The sequence below is a fragment of the Hirundo rustica genome, chromosome 1 (assembly GCF_015227805.2).
Source record: "Hirundo rustica isolate bHirRus1 chromosome 1, bHirRus1.pri.v3, whole genome shotgun sequence".
Taxonomy (NCBI): Eukaryota; Metazoa; Chordata; class Aves; order Passeriformes; family Hirundinidae; genus Hirundo; species Hirundo rustica.
Window position 1 is genome coordinate 96507589 of NC_053450.1, and position 18823 is coordinate 96526411.

At 43.3% G+C, this 18823-nt stretch overlaps 1 protein-coding gene across 2 annotated transcripts in view; it reads left to right on the forward strand.

Moving 5' to 3' along the window:
• The window catches only part of KCNG2 (potassium voltage-gated channel modifier subfamily G member 2), a 62246-nt gene that overhangs the window by 21015 nt on the left and 22408 nt on the right, over positions 1–18823 (forward strand). For both annotated transcript variants that reach the window (XM_040068831.2, XM_040068821.1), the window contains exon 2: positions 15271–16094. In XM_040068831.2, the coding sequence (XP_039924765.1) occupies positions 15339–16094 (756 nt within the window). In that variant the 5' untranslated portion in view covers positions 15271–15338. The remainder of the gene's footprint in view (positions 1–15270; positions 16095–18823) is intronic.

Below are 18823 nucleotides of genomic sequence, written 5' to 3' on the forward strand. Positions count from 1 at the left end.
GGAAAAAGATAATTAGAAGGAGAGAGTTCAGCGCTTTCTCCTTCTCCAGGCAGCAGTGGCCATTTGTGGGGCCTCTGCAGGTGGCTTTGCACTTTCAGGGATGAAAGGTTTCACCCACTTGGCTGGCACCCATTTGAGACCTGAGGGAGTGGACACACAGGTGTACCCACAACCCCAGGTGACCAGATCACGAGGACCCTCTGTTTCCCTGGTTGCTGGATCCTTTACCATTACCGGTGGCTTTGCTTTCAGCTGCAGTTGGCAGTTCTCTCTGAAATGGCACACAATCAGTGGGTTAAGATTTTCAAATGTGCAATTTAAAAAATTCAGAGTTAACAGGGCTTTGGATAACTAGATTTGGGGTGTTTCTATTTTTAGAGACTGACAGCTGTTGGCTGAGGACCCTTTTGAGGTTTTGGTGGGTTCTTTCCACGATGGCCTGACCTGTTGGGGGGTAGGGGATGCCTGTTTTGTGCTCTACTCCCCATTGCTGCAGGAAGCTTCTGAACTCCTTGGATGTGTACGTGGGTCCATTATCAGTTTTTATGGATTTGGGGATGCCCAGGAAGGAGAAAGCCTGTATTAGGTGTTTCATGGCATCACTAGACTTCTCCCCTGTATGGGCAGAGGCATAGACAGCTCCAGAAAAGGTGTCCACAGATACATGGACTTACCTTTGCCTGCCAAAGGACATGATGTGTGTCATGTCGACCCGCCGTACCTCACAGCTGTTCAATCCCCTGGGGTCTGCTCCTGCACTAAGGGCTGGGAGTGCGTGTTGCTGGCACGAGGGGCACGTTGCCACAATTTCCCAAGCCTGTTCCCGAGTTAGGTGGAACTGGCGGACTAGGCCTGGTGCATTCTGGTGTAAAAGCTGATGGCTGATCTTCGCTTGTTCGAAGATGTTTGGGAGTGGGGCCATCTCCACAGGCGCAGCAAGAGCATCAGTCCTTCTGTTGTTCTCGGCTATGAACCCTGGTAAATCAGTATGTGATCTGATGTGCATCACATAAAACTCAGGGTTTTTTTGAGTTCTCACACATCTGTCACTATAGCAGTTCTCTGGAAATGTTAAATCAGAGCGTGTCTGCATGACATCTGATCTGCCAGGCTTCTTCAGCAAGATATCAGTGAAATATTTTCATCTATTGTATACATGAATAATTAGACTGTCAGCCTTCGTCATGTATCTATTCTACTGCTTTTGAAAGGAGAGTTGATTTATGAAGGATTCCTTATGATTGCTGAAAATATTGCATATCTTCAGAAATCATATTGAATCTTTCATAAGGATAGCTTAATATCCATTGCTGATAACTGGATCAGTCATATTTTACCTGATTTTAAAGCCATCATCTTCACAGTGGAATCCATTCATTCCCACTGCATTGTGTAGATAAGTCCATTGAAATTTTATAGAGAGCAAGGTCTTAAAAATGCTAGCATTCTCAGTCTGTGAGCTGACTGAAATAATTGCATTAGAGAAACTGCAGAGTTTTCTAATAATTTTGGTTCTTTATTAAACATTAAAACTGATTACATTATCAGATGATCCTTTAAGTGAGTGAGTGTGTTTAATGAATTAAAGTGTTTCTCTACTGAATGCAGCAATGGCAAATCAGTGGAGGGGGAAGTGGGTTGCTGGTGAGAGAAATTACAGAGATGCCTTAGACTATTAGAGGTCATTTTCATCCTCTTTGATAGCAGGGTAAGAATGTGGAAATGCATCTGTAAAGCCGAACTGCAAAAGGCCTCTCTCTACCTGTTTCAGGGGAAAAAATGTAAACTGTCTCCCACCATTCCAGGAAACAAAAGAATCAGTGCTTATACACAGGTGCTGTGGCTTTGTCCTGTCAGCTTTTGTTGGGAAAGTTGATGTTGCTATCACATTTGTCTAAGAGGGATTCAGGACAGAAGATGTAATGAAATAGATATTTTGAAACAGAATTTTATGTTAAAATTGTATAAATACATGAGGGGTTCTTTGTTAGTCATAGTAATAGTTTTCCTATTTATTTGAGCACAGATTTTAATTTTTTAATTTTCTTCAAGCTGCTGCAGTATTTCCAGTTCACCACAATGGGAAAATGTAGATGTTCCTGGGTAAAGACTGCACAGAATAGAAGTGAAGGGCTGTTGTGGTGCATTGGTTGGGTTTATGTTGTGTTTCATTTTTGTGTTGGGTTTTGTGATATTTTCCTCTGTGTCCCCTGTTCCCCTTGGAAGCTGTGTCGTGGGGTTTGTCCTTGCTCGGCGGTGCCCATCCTCTTATGCTGAGATGTGGTCCAGCTCTGTTCCACTCCCACCTTGTCCCTGATTGGGTAGTGGTTTGTCCCTGCCTCTGGCCCCTTCCCCCTGGGTGGAAGCCCTGGCAGGGGAGGGGGGGGTGGGGCTGGCTCTTTCACGTTGGAACGGGGAAGGAGCTAAAGGAGCTCAAGGGGCTGGAACCCAAATAAAGCCGTGATTCCCCCTCCCCCCATAAAGAGCAGACTCTTTGCCTTTTGCCATTGACGTTCATCTGGGTCTCTCTAAAGAACCACCACAGATGGTGCCCAAAGGTGAGGCCCAAAGCCACAAGGGGCTGCCAGAAAGCTGGAAGAGCCACGCTTGGAGCATGTGGCCTGTAGCCTTGCCCACGAGACTAGACACCGCCGAAGGTAAAGGAAGAGTCTCGACTCTCTTGGCTTAGTTGGATAGTTCTGCTTTTATTCTTACGTCCTGCTCAGCCTTGAGACCCTATCCGATGGAAAGCCTAAGCCCGAGAGTGCTGGCCACTCCCCCGCCGTGACTTTTTCCCCCAGGGGGCGGGGGCCATAGGCAATACTCAGAGGCATCACCCAATTAGTGGTAAAACAGCATTAGGTTACATCTCAGTGAGGGGGGTGTAAAAGAACATTACAAATATCAACCCAATTAATGCACCACAACAGTGGCCGAGGAACCTCATGCAGGCACGTGAGTCCTGAAACATAGCCCATCCATACAGAGAGATAGACCCATGAGGCTTGGCGTTCACTGTGGAGTCTCCGAAACGCAGGACTCCACAGACCAAAGCTGTAGTTTTCCTTTGGACTTAAAAAAACCCATTGGAGTGCTGCGAAGAAGTCCCTGGAATGGCAGGCTGCTCCCAGAGAAGGTGACCACATGTTCTTGGAAAGCCGACCCTGGGAACCCAAACTGGAAGCTCTTTTTGCACCAAAAGGGTCAGTCTCAGGCAAAAGGAGTGATTGGGAAAGAAAGGAAAGATTCATCTGAATGCTGGATTTTTTGGTGAGTATTACCACTTTGAGATCTAAGGAAAATCTTATTCAGAGGCATTGATCCTCAGGGAAAAGGGTTTTTTCCTTTGGGGGAAGGTTTTTGCTTTCAGAGTAAACCTTCAGGATGCTTTAATAGCACATTCGGTTTCAGCTGGGCAGGGGGTGGAAAAGGTAACAGTTTCCCCTCCGGCTTTTTTTTTTTTCTTTTCTCTCTCCAGCGAGATTTTTTTTTTCCTTTCGGTTTCTCAGTCACAGTTAAAGGGGACACAGAAACTTAAAATCTGACCCAAAAATGGGTGCTAGGCTGTCTGTGTCTCAAAAAAAGAGTCTATTACCAAATTTTAAGTGCCTTGGATGATGGGGGGACCCACTGTTCAAAGAAACAGCTGAAAAAACTAATTCAGTGGTTGTTTTCTCAGTTTCCACATGTATCATTAGAGCAAATAAGCTCCCCAGAATTTTGGGAAGCTGTTGCAAAAAAATTGTCTCAATCAAGCTCCCTAATGATAAAGAAAAAGCAAATTTTGCTCTTTGGAGCTTGCAGATTTGGTTTGCATTGCAAAAACAAAATGAAAATAAAAAAGTGACAGTTCTTTGTGGATTTTCCCCAGTTTCTTCAGTCTCCCTCTCTCCCAACCCTAAAACCCCTTCCTCAGGCTCAGATATTCTGAGGAAAGCAGCTTGCCAGACAGGGCAGGGAAGCTGCAGCTCCCCGGGCTTTCCCCAAATGCCAGAGCTCCCCTGCTCAAGGAATTCTGGCCAGATTCCTCGAGAAACCCCTAAACTTTCCCCAAACTCCCTTCTTCCCCAGTTTGTACTTTTGCAGACAGTTCAGGCGCTCAAAACCCCCATCTTAGTGATTCCCAAACTAGTCTTAGTTCGGAAAGGGGATCACAAGATGGAGGAGACTCCTTTGTTCCCTCTCCTGGTTTGGGGACAAATTTGGGAGAAAACCCCTGAATAGGATCCCTCTGGGAAGCAAACCCCAGTGGCCCCTCCCTCCAACCAGTCCGGAAAAAAAAAAACCTCCTTGGAGAAAAGTGGAAAAAACTATGTTACTAAACAAATGAAGTGCATACAAGTATAAAAAATGAATAATATGAAACAATAAAACCTCTCCTTCTGAAGTGAGATGGCAAATTGAGAAAGTTCTTGCCGTGGGTGTAGCTCGGCTCTCTCTCAGTCTCTCCTCAGTCCCAGTCCCTCCAGCACTGCTGGAAAATGCCGAGGTCCGAGCCCCAGTGGGCCACAGGTGCAGCCCCCAGTGCTCCCCTGGGTTTTCAGTCCAGAGCAGGTTTAAACAGTTCCAAGAAAAAGGAAAAAAACAGTCCAGGGAACTTCTCTGCCCTAGCTAGCTGAAACTAACTAAAAGCAAAGAAATCTCTGTCCTGCAGTCTCTCCAAGCCTCCGCCGAACACCCCGTCCGCAGAAGAATGTGGAGGAGTCAGGCAGTTTTCTCAAACTCCACGCTTCTCCTTGCTCTTAGAACCAGTCTTAAAGGCACAGGACTCAATATACAGCACAAACAGAACAGACGATTGGGGATACAAGCATCATAAAGTTACCCTAGGACATTCCCCAAAATGGCTGAAGCCATGTGCTCTTGAGCCACGAGGAGCCTCTTCCTTTGTCTGTCCCTCCTTCCCACAATCTCTTTTGCAATCCCTTCCTCTCCCCAGGCCCCTCCTTCTCTTCAGTGCCATCCCTGGCACTGCCCTCTCCTCTGACTCTGCCCCCTACCCTCAAACTTCTGCCCTCCGACTCTGCCCCATGTGAGTCAAGCCTCCAGCCCCTCCCTGCCTCTGGTTCCCACGGTTTCCCTGCCCACAGTCCCAGTTCCCATGCCCCAAAGGGGAAGAGGGGGGAAACCGGGAACCCGAAAGCAGGAAGGGATCCCAACTTGTCTGCTACCCCTTTCACATATCAACAGTCAAAAACGGGGGTGTTGTCCATGGTGATTGTGAGCCCTTCCCCCAACAAGCGATTCAGGATTTATGCAAAGCTCAGATCAGTTTTGGATATGAGGGGAATACTTCTGCAACCTTTTAAAAGCAAATTTAGTGGGGAAGCCTATGGTTCCCTTTGGCCTCTGGGAAGATTTGCTTCTGGAGCTTTGGCAAAATCCTGAAATGGCTGTTGATAATAATAATTTCCCAATTCAATTAGAACATCTATGTGGTCATAGTGAATGGGTCTCAGCCCTCAAGCAGGCTCAGGAAATTCCTTTGCTTCTGTCAGAACCTTTTGTAGCATTTGTGGAGCGATTAACCAGAGCTATCGAGTTACAGGTTAAGAATGAAGGAGCCCAAGAACAAGTCCTGAAGGCGATGGCTCTGGCCGATGCAAACAAACAGTGCAAGGCAGCTATCCTCAGCCTGCCCATGGAACCGGCTCCAACCTTAGAAGACATGCTCCAGGTGTGTGCCAGGAAGGTTCCCTTCACAACAGCTCACCAAAGCCACAGTTCCAGAGTCAAGCCACCACAAAAAGCTGCTGCTGTAGACACTGTGCCTCCTGTGCTTGTGCCACGGCCACCGCCCAAGAGAACGTGTCTCCTGTGTGATCAGGCTGGACACTGGGCATCTCAATGCCCCTTAAAGAGAAAATTACTGGACTTTTGGGACAATGGGGGCGGGGGGGTCTCAGGGGCTCAAAGAGAACCTTTCAAGAAACTAAAAGATGAGGGCCAGCTTGCCCAGCATGCTGACATAAATAGGGGAAGTCCGAGGAGGGGGGAGAAAAAAAAGGAAAATGCAAATGTTGAATTAATTAATCGTGCTTTAACCAGTTCTGCTTTTCAGCAAAAGTCACCAGATATGATAGTAAAGAATCCAGTGACCAGAGAAACAAAAAGTCCTCATGATCTGGTCTCCTGGGGTCGCGGGTACACTTGTGTGTCCACTCCCCCAAGTCTCAAGTGGGTGACAGCCGAGTGGGTGAAACCTTTCATCCCTAAAAGTGCAAAGCCACCTGCAGAGGCCCCACAAGTGGCCAGTGCTGCCTGGAGAAGGAGAAAGCACTGAACCCTCTCCTAATTATCCCTTAACAGTGTTTTTCTGGACAGTTTGTTTGCACTAGATGTCATTTTTTTTCTTTTTCAGCTTTAAAGGTATTCAAGGTCCAAACTCTGAGCATCTCCCACGGACTGAGCCTTCCTCTTCCTCAATTTAATAAGAAAAGGGGAAATGTTGTGGCGCATTGGTTGGGTTTACCTTGTGTTTCATTTTTTTGTTGGGCTTTGTGATGTTTTCCCCTGTGTCCCGTTCCCCTTGGAAGCTGTGTCGTGGGGTTTGTCCCTACTTGGCGGTGCCCATCCTCCTATGCCGAGGTGTGGTCCAGCTCTGTTCCACTCCCACCTTGTCCCTGATTGGGTAGTGGTTTGTCCCTGCCTCTGGCCCCTTTCCCTGGGTGGAAGCCCTGGCGGGGGGAGGGGGGGGTGGGGCTGGCTCTTTCACGTTGGAACGGGGAAGGAGCTAAAGGAGCTCAAGGGGCTGGAACTCAAATAAAGCTGTGATTCCCCCTCCCCCCATAAAGAGCAGACTCTTTGCCTTTTGCCATCGACGTTCATCTGGGTCTCTCTAAAGAACCACCACAAAGGGCTCTGGGAAATTCCCACTCCAGGCAGTGATGGTCACTTCTTGTGGAAATGCAAGTTGCATACAGAGCAATATCTGGAACACCTTCTCATTTAAAAACACATCTGGAGGACAGGATTCCTGAATTCTGTCTACAGCAGGTAGGGCAGGTAATTCTTGCTGCACCAAGCAGTAGTTACTGTGTCAGTATTCCCAGTGCCACAGAGTTAAACACCCCCCTCTGTTTAGGAGATGCCTCATCCAAGGGCTCTGGAACCACAGCCACATTAATCTTGTGCAAAAGATGTGTGTCACTGTGAGTGTTGGTAAGGATATTTGGACAAACAAGGCAGAGCAAGTTCTGGGGAGACCAGATGCGCACAAAGAGAGGTGATGAGCTAAAGTGGACAGACTTTAGGCCAGGAGCTATCTTTTAACCAGAGTCTCTCTGAGATAATTCTATTGCATGTGGAGTTTTGTTTGATCCAGTTCCTGTTAACTCCAACCATGGATAAAATATACAATCTTAATGAGTCTAAATTTAAAAGGTATTCTATGCAATTATGTTAATAATTAACTACAATCGTGTTAAATTCAGAGGCAGAATTATGTTTAATTTTTGGCAATATTTTTGGGAATATTTTTGAGGTCAGTGCACAATTGACTCATGGAACACACATGAGAACAGGAACGTCATCTGCAAAAAAACCATGAAAACACATAAAATCCAGTGTTCACTAATTGAAGCTAACAAGAGAATCAAGAAGCATCTGTATACAATTTATATTTTCTGCAAAGGATTTCATGTGGAAATTAAAAAGTTAGATCTACATCTGGAATCTGTGAGCAGTCAATAAGAGCATTTATTCATAGAAACATTTAACTTGGAGAAGTCCCTTAGGATCACTGGGTCCAACTGTTAACCCAGCACTCCCAAGTTCACCACTAAACCACATCCCTAGGTGTCATGTCTGCAAGATCTCCAGGGACCTTCACTTAGCCACTTCCCCTCAGCAGTCTGTTCCAATACCTGGTAAGTCTTCCAGCTAAGATATTTTTCCTAATATCCAGTCTAAACTTCTCCTGGCACAATTTGCGGCTGTTTCCTCTCATCCTTTCACATTCAGCCATATGTATCTAACAGCCATTCATACAAACCTGTGAACAGCCCTGAAAGAGATACAAGGAGAGGTACAGTTATTAGGAAAAATGCCCCAGCAAGTCTTTATGTACTTCTGAATGTGAAACTGGGCCTAGAGTGGCATCACACAGTCGAACCTTCTTATTTTTAGTTAGAAATCTAGTTGGTATATTCTGTACAAAATCAAGCATATTAATCATGTGGGTGGGAAGCTGCTAAGTATAGAATTGCAAAAACCAGTAGGATGGATCAGAAAAAGATCAGTATGAGGAGCAGAGCTTGTGTTAAAAACTGCTTTTCCCCCCCACAGTGATCTGCAGACCAGCTGGAACACTTGACTAATAATTCTGTGATTTTCAAAGACACCAAAACTTGTTTTGGTTTGGTTTTTTTGTTTGTGTGTGTTTTCCTGAATTTTGGCAACAGAAATGAGACAATCTGTTTAATTTCCTGGGTGAGAGGGCCAAACAATGCTGTTTTAAATTACTACAGTCTGCCACTTTCACATTTGATAGTGCCATTCACATTGTATCTTAGGCCAGCTGTGGGTATGTAATCATGACTGGAGCAGATATTTTAAGAACTAGTTTTTGATGACTCTTTTATTCTTATATGTTATTTTTTATTAACAATCTAAGAACAGGGAAAGAAATATTTTAGACTGGCAACCAACTCATAGTACCTTATCTGACTGGCTGATTAAATGGGATACTAACAGGATTAATCAGTAAGGCTCCTAAAATAAACTCGTGAGTGATTCATGGAAGAGTAAAAATTTCACCATCTACTGGCTGCCAGTAAGGGTCAAAGGTACCATGTTCACAGGGCTCAATCTCTGACCAAGCAAGTGCAGACGGAACACATTTTAATTTTAGCTCTTGCCCCTGTATACTTAATCCAAGATTGCAGTTAACAGCAACTGGATCAAACAAATCTCCGTGTCCAATCTAATCTTCCCAGAGTCTGGGAGGTACAGCTCTACCTTCCCTTTAGCACATCATCCACTTGCTGCATATTTGGAGTCTGTTCAGTTGTTCAGGAAAAAAGAACTGAGAATGAAAATACATTTTATGAACCTGGTTTTCTGGTAACCAACTGAGAGTTAATTCACCTAAATAAATAAAGCATGGTTTGAACACAATGCTCTGTTTTATTGTAAGTAGTGATAATTCTGTGGGGGAAAGCTTTTCTGCCTAATCCTTGCAGTCTCTGCTTGTTTTTTTATTTACAGTTCTGTTTAAGTGAAATACATGTTTTAGGACCTTTGTGAAATCTTGAAGCTTGCTAGCCTGAACAGAATTCTGTCATTCTGGGTAGAATGCAAAAATAAGCAGTGCTTCCTCTGTCTGTATTTTACCTAGCATATCTGCCTTTGTCTGCTATGCAACTGAAGTGTGCAAATAGCTTCTTAGAAATAATAGTTCAGTGTTATTTAGAGTACAAAGATAAATGGGCGCCAAAGGCTTGTGGACGTGCAGAATAAGATTTGGTTTAGCTATGAAGATACAGATCCCATACCTTCAAGTAAGTAGTTGAATCAAATCCCTGATTTCTTAAAGATGTCACAGTGTTCATACTTTCACTATAGAACTCTGGCAAGTGCAGTGACACAAGATAACTCATAATCTAAGGGAGACAAATAGCTATGGGCATATGTCAGAATAATTAATGTTGAGTCAAGTTATTTTTTTCATTTAACAAATTGAATTGTTTCAGCTAATTATGCAGTGGCTTAAATGTGATGAGGGATGTTCAGAGAAGAAAATTATGACTTTTTTCCTCCACTGAATTAATGAAAATATTGAGGAACGTGTATGCTCAGAGTATGCAACAATGTCCAGCTTCACATGCTGAATTTTGCAGCCTTCATTACAATACCAGTCTCCTGGGCTTCTTGGACCACAGCATCCTCCTCAAGGCACCCAAAACGCTCTCTGGAGAAGACTATCTTTGCTATTGTGCTCCATACCTGTACAAGAAAACCTCCTTTCTCTGTTAGATGGGGACATCTCAGCTAGGTGTGTGAGGTGGTGTCACTGCTTCCTGTTACTCTGATGAAACAGACAAAATAAAGGGCTGTTCAGAATTCTAGTACTTTTTCAACTTCTTGAGCTATTGCCTTCCCTAAGCAGGGGCTTAAGAGGTTAGGGATGTTAAAGTTTACTGATAATAAATACAGAAATATGCAAAATTTGACTGTGTCCAAGTTGCAGTTCCCCTGAAAGCAGTGTGTAGTGACGTGAGGTTCAGTCTCTTCTCCCAAGTACCAAGACACAGGGCAGCAGGAAACAGCCCCAAGTTGTGCCAGGGGAGGTTTAGATTGGATATTAGGAAGCATTTCTTCCCTGATAAGGTGGTCTGGTATTGGAGGCTGCCCAGGGAAGTGTGTGAGTCACCATTCCTGGAGGTATTTAAAAGACCAAAGATGTGGCACTTTGGGATATGGTTTAGTGGTGGACTTGGCAGTGTCAGGGTAATGGAGACCCTCAGGGATCCCCGGAGGGTCTTTTCCAGCATAAATGGTTCTACGATTCTGTGACAACAATTATGTAGGGATAATCATGTTCATGATCATGTTCAGTGTGGACAAACTCAGAAGCTAAATCCCATAGAGTCTGCCTTCTAGGCTAAGCTGCTTCTGGTTTATTGTATTCTCCCAGTCCCATTTTTGGCTTTGTTTTGTTGGGGTTTGTTTTGTTTTGCTTTTAAATTTGTATATTTCTCACACCCATCTGTTTTGCATTTTGTAAGCCTCGTGGGCAGGTGCTTTCCTTTCCATGTTTCCACAGTGACTGCAAGGACTCATTATCAGGAGTCCAAGTTCTACTAGATTGTAGTAAGTACAAGAGTAAACTGGATCTCCTAAGCCCCTTTGTCCACACTATTAGCTGTAATATCACCAAATGTATGGTCAATTGCATGTATAAGGTTTGGTATTAAAGTGATCATGTGTGCTATGATTTGTAAATCACGTCACAGTAAGAAGTGGGAACTGCTTTGGTCCCAGGCAGCACTGCCAAGTTTCAGCACATGCCTAACTAGCTGAGCACTGCAGAACAGATTCACTGACTCAACTCTCTTTGGAATTGAGATAAAACTTCTTGTAGTCACCCTAATATATGTTTCATGGTTGTGGCTTTAAATTATGACACAATTACCTGATGTCTGTCAAGATGTGTTTAATTTCACAAAGGAAATCTTGAAACATTAATTACTAAAAGGTCTCACGGCTTCCTCTTGCTACTGTAGCACAAATGTAAACTCTCAATACTTTGTCATTTACAGCAGCAGTTAAAAAGAGACTCTTCCCAAAATCACGGAGTAGTTCAAGTAGAAAGGGACCTCCAGAGTTCATCTGATTTATCTGCCACTGCTTAAAATGGCATCAGCTAGAACAGATTACTTGGAACTGTGTCCAGATGGGTTTTGAACATCCCCAAGGACAGAGCCTCCACCACCTTCATCATTCTCTTTCAGTGTTTGACCACCTTCAAAGTTACAGCTTTCTTCTGTGCAACTGCACAAAGACCTCTGAATTCTCCCTGTTTTCCCCCCGGGCCCTTCAGAGCCACCTGATCAGCCTAGTTTCTCAGAACAGGTGTGAGCACTCTGCCCATGACACTTTCCTCTACCCTCATTTATGTGCACACGCTTTATGTGGCCACCCTTTCTCATGAGGTCTCTCCTGCCGTGATACCCTGCAGTCTTTGCTCCACCCCTACCTGCCTTTCATCACTGTTTTCAAGCTATCCTTGTCAGGCTGCTCTTTACCAAGAACATGATCCTCTTTACCAAGAGGATGATTTTGCCCTATTTTTGATCCTTATCCAAGGCAGCTTGAGACCAGGGGACCCACATGCAGAATCACATATGACTTGGATGCAGCGATACTCAGAGAACGGGATAATGAGGAATGTTTGTGTGAAGAGCAGTACTGGGAGCAAGCAAAGTGAAAAGGCAGTAAGCAGAGAAATAGCCCTCTCTCCACTGAGGAAATAATTCAACAAAATGAAGAATATGAGGCAGTCGTGTGCTTCTGACATTTATTGAATCTTTAAAACCTTTGATGAGAAATACCTGTATTGTGAAGATCTTAGCTGTCTACTGCTGACAAAGTGTAGCTGAACTTGTGTGTGTGTGTGCCGACATATACATGTGTATACACAGATGGCCAAAGAAAGTACTTCTTAGTGAATAAAAATTGTTTGACTGTACTTAAAAAAAAAAAAAAAAAAAAAAAAAAAAAAAAAAAAAAAAAAAAAAAAAGAAGAGAGAGAGAAGAAGAAGAATCTACACAATGTATGACCCACCCTGTATATGATCCTCAAACTGAAATATTCATACAGCATGAAATATTCATACAACATTCTCCCACAGGACTTCAAAATTATGAACAACAAATACAGAGTTGATTTCTGTTCTTCATCCCTGTGATGGGCAGCTTATTCCATACTGTGTTTTAATGGTCTTTCATGCACCCATGTGTCAGATTAAATAGTAGAAATGCCAACTGGATGATAATGTAGTATCATTTCTGGAAGTATTGGCTTTTAATGTTAATCTTCAATGGGATGCTTTACTGCAGGCATGTGCATACGTTAGATAACCCTAGCGTGCAGAGAGTATTTTAAGACATACATAATTTTGAAACACCCTTTAATATTTAGTGGAAGTCATGATACATTCCATGCACATAAGATCAGAAGCAGACCTTCCAGGCTTGTTTTACTTCTCAGTATAAATGCCAGATTGGGAGCCCAAAGTATTTTGGTTTCTTATAGGACAGTTAAAATGGCACCACAAGCTGTTCCACTGACATCTGAGCCTGGTCTTCAGCAGTCAGCTCACAAAGTGGAAGTGCCAAGGAGAATAAGAAATACAGCTGTCTTCACATGCTCATCTTTTAATCTGAGATTAAATATGAGATTTCCAAAACAAATGCTGCAAGCTATTATGAATTCTGGGATGTTGAATTGTGATGTCAGAAAATTCATTTTAGTTATTGAACTCCAGCATCTGATGCTACCTGCACTGTCCAGAATCAACCTGTTAAATCATAGGCAACTTTAATTTGTAACTACTTCTCTCTCACTTTCTATTTATCCACTGATGGTTTAAAAAAAAAAAAAATCTTCATGCTTTAGCTTTAGATTTAAGCAACACCATTTTATATCCACAAAATTAAAAAAACTAACCCTCTGTAATTCATAGATTTTGTAGCAAACAACATGCTTACAGATTTTCACAGCTGCTGCTTAGAAGGAGGAGGAAATGCATATAAGTTTAGATTCAAAGCAGTTCTGTGAAATGTATCTGGCCCCTTCATGTAACAGCCTGCTACATGGGGGAGAGGAAAAAACAAATCCTGGCCTTGATGTCAAAACAATGTAAACTCCTTTTAGTATGTTGACTTGTGGAACAAGTGAGGCATAAAAACAAAAGCGCAGAGCCCCCAGTAGAGACAGTGAATATTTTATCTTACCAAGAGAAAGCAACAAGAGGCCAAATCCTTAAAGCATATGCCGTGCTGACAGTGTGCTCTCGCAGTGACAGTAATGGTATTTGCAATCCCAGCTGCACTCAAGCCTGTGCTGTAAAAGCAGCCATTCCTCAGAGTGCGTGCTGCCCTTTATTGGCCCTTAGCCAGATGAAGGAGCTCTTTTCTGTGGCTTATGTTGCGCTGTAGAAACGGATGTTTAAACAATTATTTCTCTTCCCCGAAGTGAAATTGGAGAGATTTTGGCATTTTCACGGTGCTGAAAAGTGTCTTTAGGTGACTGTAGCTTTTTGCATGTAAAGCAACCCTTCTGTGGCTTTTTACAAATATCTGATATAAGTGTTCTTAAATTCAGGGACTGGATACTCATAGGAATGTTGAAGCAAAAGTACCACTGTTACTGCAGTGCTGTTGTTTGAGAGTGGTTTGTAAGAATGTTGAGAGGGTGATTCAGGGCTGTGGCTGAAAGTATTCACCAGTCTCTGTCAGAGATCGCTTTGACTAAGTCTAATGAGCTAAGAGTTGGTGAGCCGATTACAGACAAAGGAAGCAGTTCCTCTGGAAATATGTTTGAGTGCGTATGCTCTCCAGTTTTTCCTAGCACCCATTTGTTGTTCTCTCCCAGCTGAGGCATGACATTCAGATGGAATTGGAGAATGTTGCTTATAAATTGTGGAGTTACTGCCTCATGATTACCATTCTGTCATCAAAAATGTCAGTTTATCCTTCACTAGTCAGCTCTTTCTTGGTTTCTTCATCCTCTGCTTAAAATTGTTCCACATCACTGCATCCATTCCTAGCCTGGGTCTTTGTGTGGAGACCCAGTCATCTTACACTGACTTCTTGTTTCCTGCTTCATATTTGAACAATTCAGGAAGTTTTGGGTGATTCACAAATATGATTACATGGTAGCATTTCAACACATCCCAGTATCATTTTAGAGAGACAGCATTGCAGAATGCCTGTGATGAGCTTTAGAGAAAGTAAGGAAGCAATGTGGATTGTAGTGTGGTAAAGGACGGATAAGTAGAAGGCACAAATTAAATCCTGGAATTATACATAATTCCTTTTGAATGTGACCAGTTGGGTTCTGTGCTATCCGTAAGTAAGAACAGCAACTTGCAACTCAGCTTCATTCTGAGGTTTGATCTCCTGTTTCAGAGCTGCTGACAGGCTGCTTGGAACCCTGTCCACAGCTGCAGCCAAGCCCACAGCAGAGCTTTTAGAAGTTCCAGGCTCCCAGGCAAGCTCTGGTCTCAGCTCAGACCCCACATGCCCTCAGCTCCCACATATTCATTGCTATTGCTACCTAGGCTTGGTGAATTTAGGTTGGGAATTACCCACATTTCTGGCATCACGTTTCTGACTGCACTGTAAGTATCCATTTTATCCTCACCCTGTAGGCTTTTTGTAATAGGAATATAATGTAGATGGGCCAAAATAACCAAAAAAACCCATTTGCAACTAAGTTTTTTTTATTAAGTTGCTAAACTCTGACTAGATTTCTCTTCTAGTATGCACTGATGTCCAGGATATAGCTTGAACCTCTAGAAATTTCTAAAAATGATAATACACTGGTTTTGTTTCCATTCAACCACTAACTAAACCCTCTAGAAGTAAAAGCATGGCTTCTGACCTGATTGTAGTGTAAGTTCTTTCCCCAGGTGGCTATAGTCCTAAAATAATGGGGGGAAAATGAATGCCATAAAGAATGCCATTCCTGGGAGGGAGGGGATAGGATTGTTATCATTTAAGAGTGCACTACTTTTCTTGTAATTTTAAAATCTTGTTTTACAGATAGACTTTCAGGTCAAGCTCCAGATACTTTTGTTTGAGTAGCCTCAACCTCTCTATGAACTCAACAGATGTACCACGAAATGGCGTTGCTCACTGGGAATGCAGATCCTGAGTTCAGCTCCCGCTCCTTCAACAACTTGGAAAACCTGTGTGAAGTGCAAACCAAGAAAGGATTCTTCTACAAAAAGGCCAAACTTCTGCATCCTGGAGAAGACCTGTGCTGCTTAGCCCGCTTGGATGACCGATCAAGGTTTGTGATTATCAACGTAGGTGGTATTAAGTACAAAATTCCCTGGACCACCTTGGAGAACTGCCCCTTGACCAGGCTCGGGAAGCTAAAATCTTGCAACAATTATGATGAGATCATGGACATCTGCGATGATTATGATGTTAGCTGCAATGAATTTTTTTTTGATCGTAATCCTAGTGCCTTCAAAACGATCATGACATTCCTGACAGCTGGGAAGCTGAGGCTTCTCAGGGAGATGTGCGCTCTTTCATTCCAGGAGGAACTTGTGTACTGGGGGATAGAAGAGGACCACCTGGAGTGGTGCTGTAAAAAGAGATTGCGACAGAAAGAGGAAGAGGCAGCTGAAGCCAGGCTGTTTGAAAGAGAGATGATATTTAATGAAGCTACGCAATGTGCCTTCCAGGACAACAGCCGACTGAGTTTATGCATGCAAAAGCTCAGGGATATGGTGGAGAACCCCCACTCAGGGATCCCAGGAAAGATCTTTGCTTGTATTTCAATCTCCTTTGTTGCCATCACTGCTGTCAGCCTCTGCATCAGCACCATGCCAGATGTCAGAGAAGAAGAGGATCGGGTAAGTGAAGCTTTTCTTGGGGTAGAGTGTGTTTTGCATTGTTATCTCCTCAGGAGAAGTGACAGGCAAAATCACTCCAGCAGATATGCGGGTATTGTGTTCAGTATATATTCAGATGTGGAGGGCTGGCTGGGTAGAGCACAGAAAGCATTATGTCATTTAAAACTGAGGGAAGATTGGGCCAAACTCTGCCCTGCCAGCTCAGCTTAGTCAGTTCACACCAGCAGATAGCCTTACCCACGAGATTTGTTTTCTGACATGTTTAACCGGGTGACAAACTAGCTACTCTGGGTATAAAAACCAGCCTTTGTTGTGGTTTAATGTTTTGAGGTTAAGTTTACAGCTAACAGATCAGTTTTCCCTAAAGGTACTTTAACAATTTGAATGAACTCTCAGTGCGCCAGTGTAAAAACCACATTTAAAGTATTTTGATGCTGTAGGGTGATGTAAAGGCCAGGGAAGCTGAGGCAGCAACTTAACAGCAGAAACAGAGCAATTGTCCCAATTTTCAGACCTGCTTAGTATTCTCAAGTGTAAGCTGTGGATGATTTATGCCCTTGAAAATCAAGCTTTACAATACTTTGTTTATTCTTTAGTTCATCAAATTTCCTAAGGGTTTAGTCCCTCTCTCTGTAAGCAGCTCACTTCCGTAGGATTGATTGTATGTAGGCCAGTGAGAGCTCATCTGAAAAATGGTAGAGGAGGACATTGACATTTTCTTCACATATGTGCTGAAATGCAATCTGAGGAGTTGGGGGTGGGGACATTTTGAAGAATTCATGCCCTCTCAAGTCCAAGCTTGACACTAAATGTTTGGTCTTATTTCGCAGCCCCCGTGGTCATTAAATGTTTGTGAACTTCAGCTACTAAGGCAGTGCTTTACCCCATGAAGTGATGCCTCTGAGCTGAAGGCTGAGCTCCCCTGAAAGCAGCTCTTTCCGTGTGTTGTCACCCAGGGGCTGGATGGCTTGCACCCCACTGCCACAAGCAGAAAAGAGGGTGATCATCCCCAGACCAGAGGCATTTACTGTCATGTCACCTTGAAAGTAAAATGCACACAGATGGAAAATGGATCCAGCTGCTCCAGAGAGACCCCTGCATCTGACTGAGCACCCTGTGTACAGTTAAACCCACCCTTCACTTGCGAGGTCTGCTCAGGTTACATCTCAGCTGAGTAGTTTGATTTGGAATCAGACTCATTCAGGAACAGCCAGGAAAAAAGATAAAACATTTGGTATGTTGACTGATATGTGATTTATTATCAGATCTTTATTTTAAGGGCTTTTTCTGATTTAAATTTTGAGCATGGTAGTACTGGGTAGTAGTTAACACTGTGTTGTCCTAATAATGTTTTTTAAGATGTCATTTCCAAAACACGTGCCTTTTACGGTAATTAACCATCAGGGCTCCAGTATCCTGAATTCTAAGCACAAGGGATATTTTACTTTAAAAACTGAGATTTATTTAGTTTTTAGTTGTTCCCAGGTTTAAGTGAGAGCTGAACAACTGCTTTAAGGATTATGAGAGTTTAGGAACCTTACTAGTTTTTACTAATACTCTAAGCATAAATAGGTGTGGTGTCTCTCTCTCTCTCTCTCTCAGAGCCCCCTGGCTCTGCTTTTGCCTCGGCTAGATTGAGAGGCAAACCACAGTCGGAAGGATTTTTCCTCAGGGCCCCATAGATCCCAGTGTGGCTGTGAACCTTTTCCTTTAGAGAGAGCAGGCTCCCGCCGATGGCAAAAGGAAGGTCTGCACTTGATCCCGGGAGAATCAGGGCTTTATTCAGTCTTTCTCCTGTGGTCCTGCCCCTGCCGGGGTCAGGAGCCCAGTCCCTGTCCCCCAGCCAAGAGACATTCCACATGCTTTTCTTGGCTTTTAGCCAGGGGGAAGGGGCTAACGGGGGGGACAAGCCACTACGCAAACAGGGATAAGGAGGGAGCGGAACAGAGGTGGATTACATTCCAGCGTGGGAGAATGGGCAGAGAAAAGGAACAGGGACAAACCTCGGGATGATACATTTTCCAGGGGAACGGGAGTACAGAAGAAACCATTACAAAATCCAATATAAAAATGAAATACAATAGAAACCCAAATAATACACAACAATGAATAGGGACTCATAATAATAGGCTAATAATATTTTTTGGGTGGAGCGGGATAATAATGAAGACAGAGCAAGCATATGAGAGAAGCCTGGATTTCTTGGCAAGCTGGAACTACTAGAAGGAGCACATTTTCATAGTCAAATGCAAAATTTTGCAATAAAGATGAATGCAGGCTTCCTCATGGAAAAGCAGGGACTCTGGTTCCCAAAATGAGGCTCTAAATAATTTTTAGGGTACAAACAACCATAAATTCCCATTGCAGCATAAAGTCAGAAGGGTTAATGCCATCCTTGAATATCTAAGCTGGGGAATATTAATAGGAAGCTGGAAGACTTTTTGTGCCTGTATACAGTACTGGTGAGACTGATACTAGAATATTGTAGTCAGTTCTCACATTCATATTTTTAATGCTGTTTTGAAAAATTGGGAGAGGGCTAAAAACCTGTAAATCTTAGACACCTGGAGAAAATGCCATAGAATAAGAAGCTTGAACATTTCAGTTGATTTAAATTATTGGAAGGAGGGTGAGTGGATTAGGCACATAAGTGGGGTTTTTATGAGGGGAGAAGAACTGTATCATCTAAAAGACCTTTAAATTAAGGAGGGGAATAAGGCATGGATAAA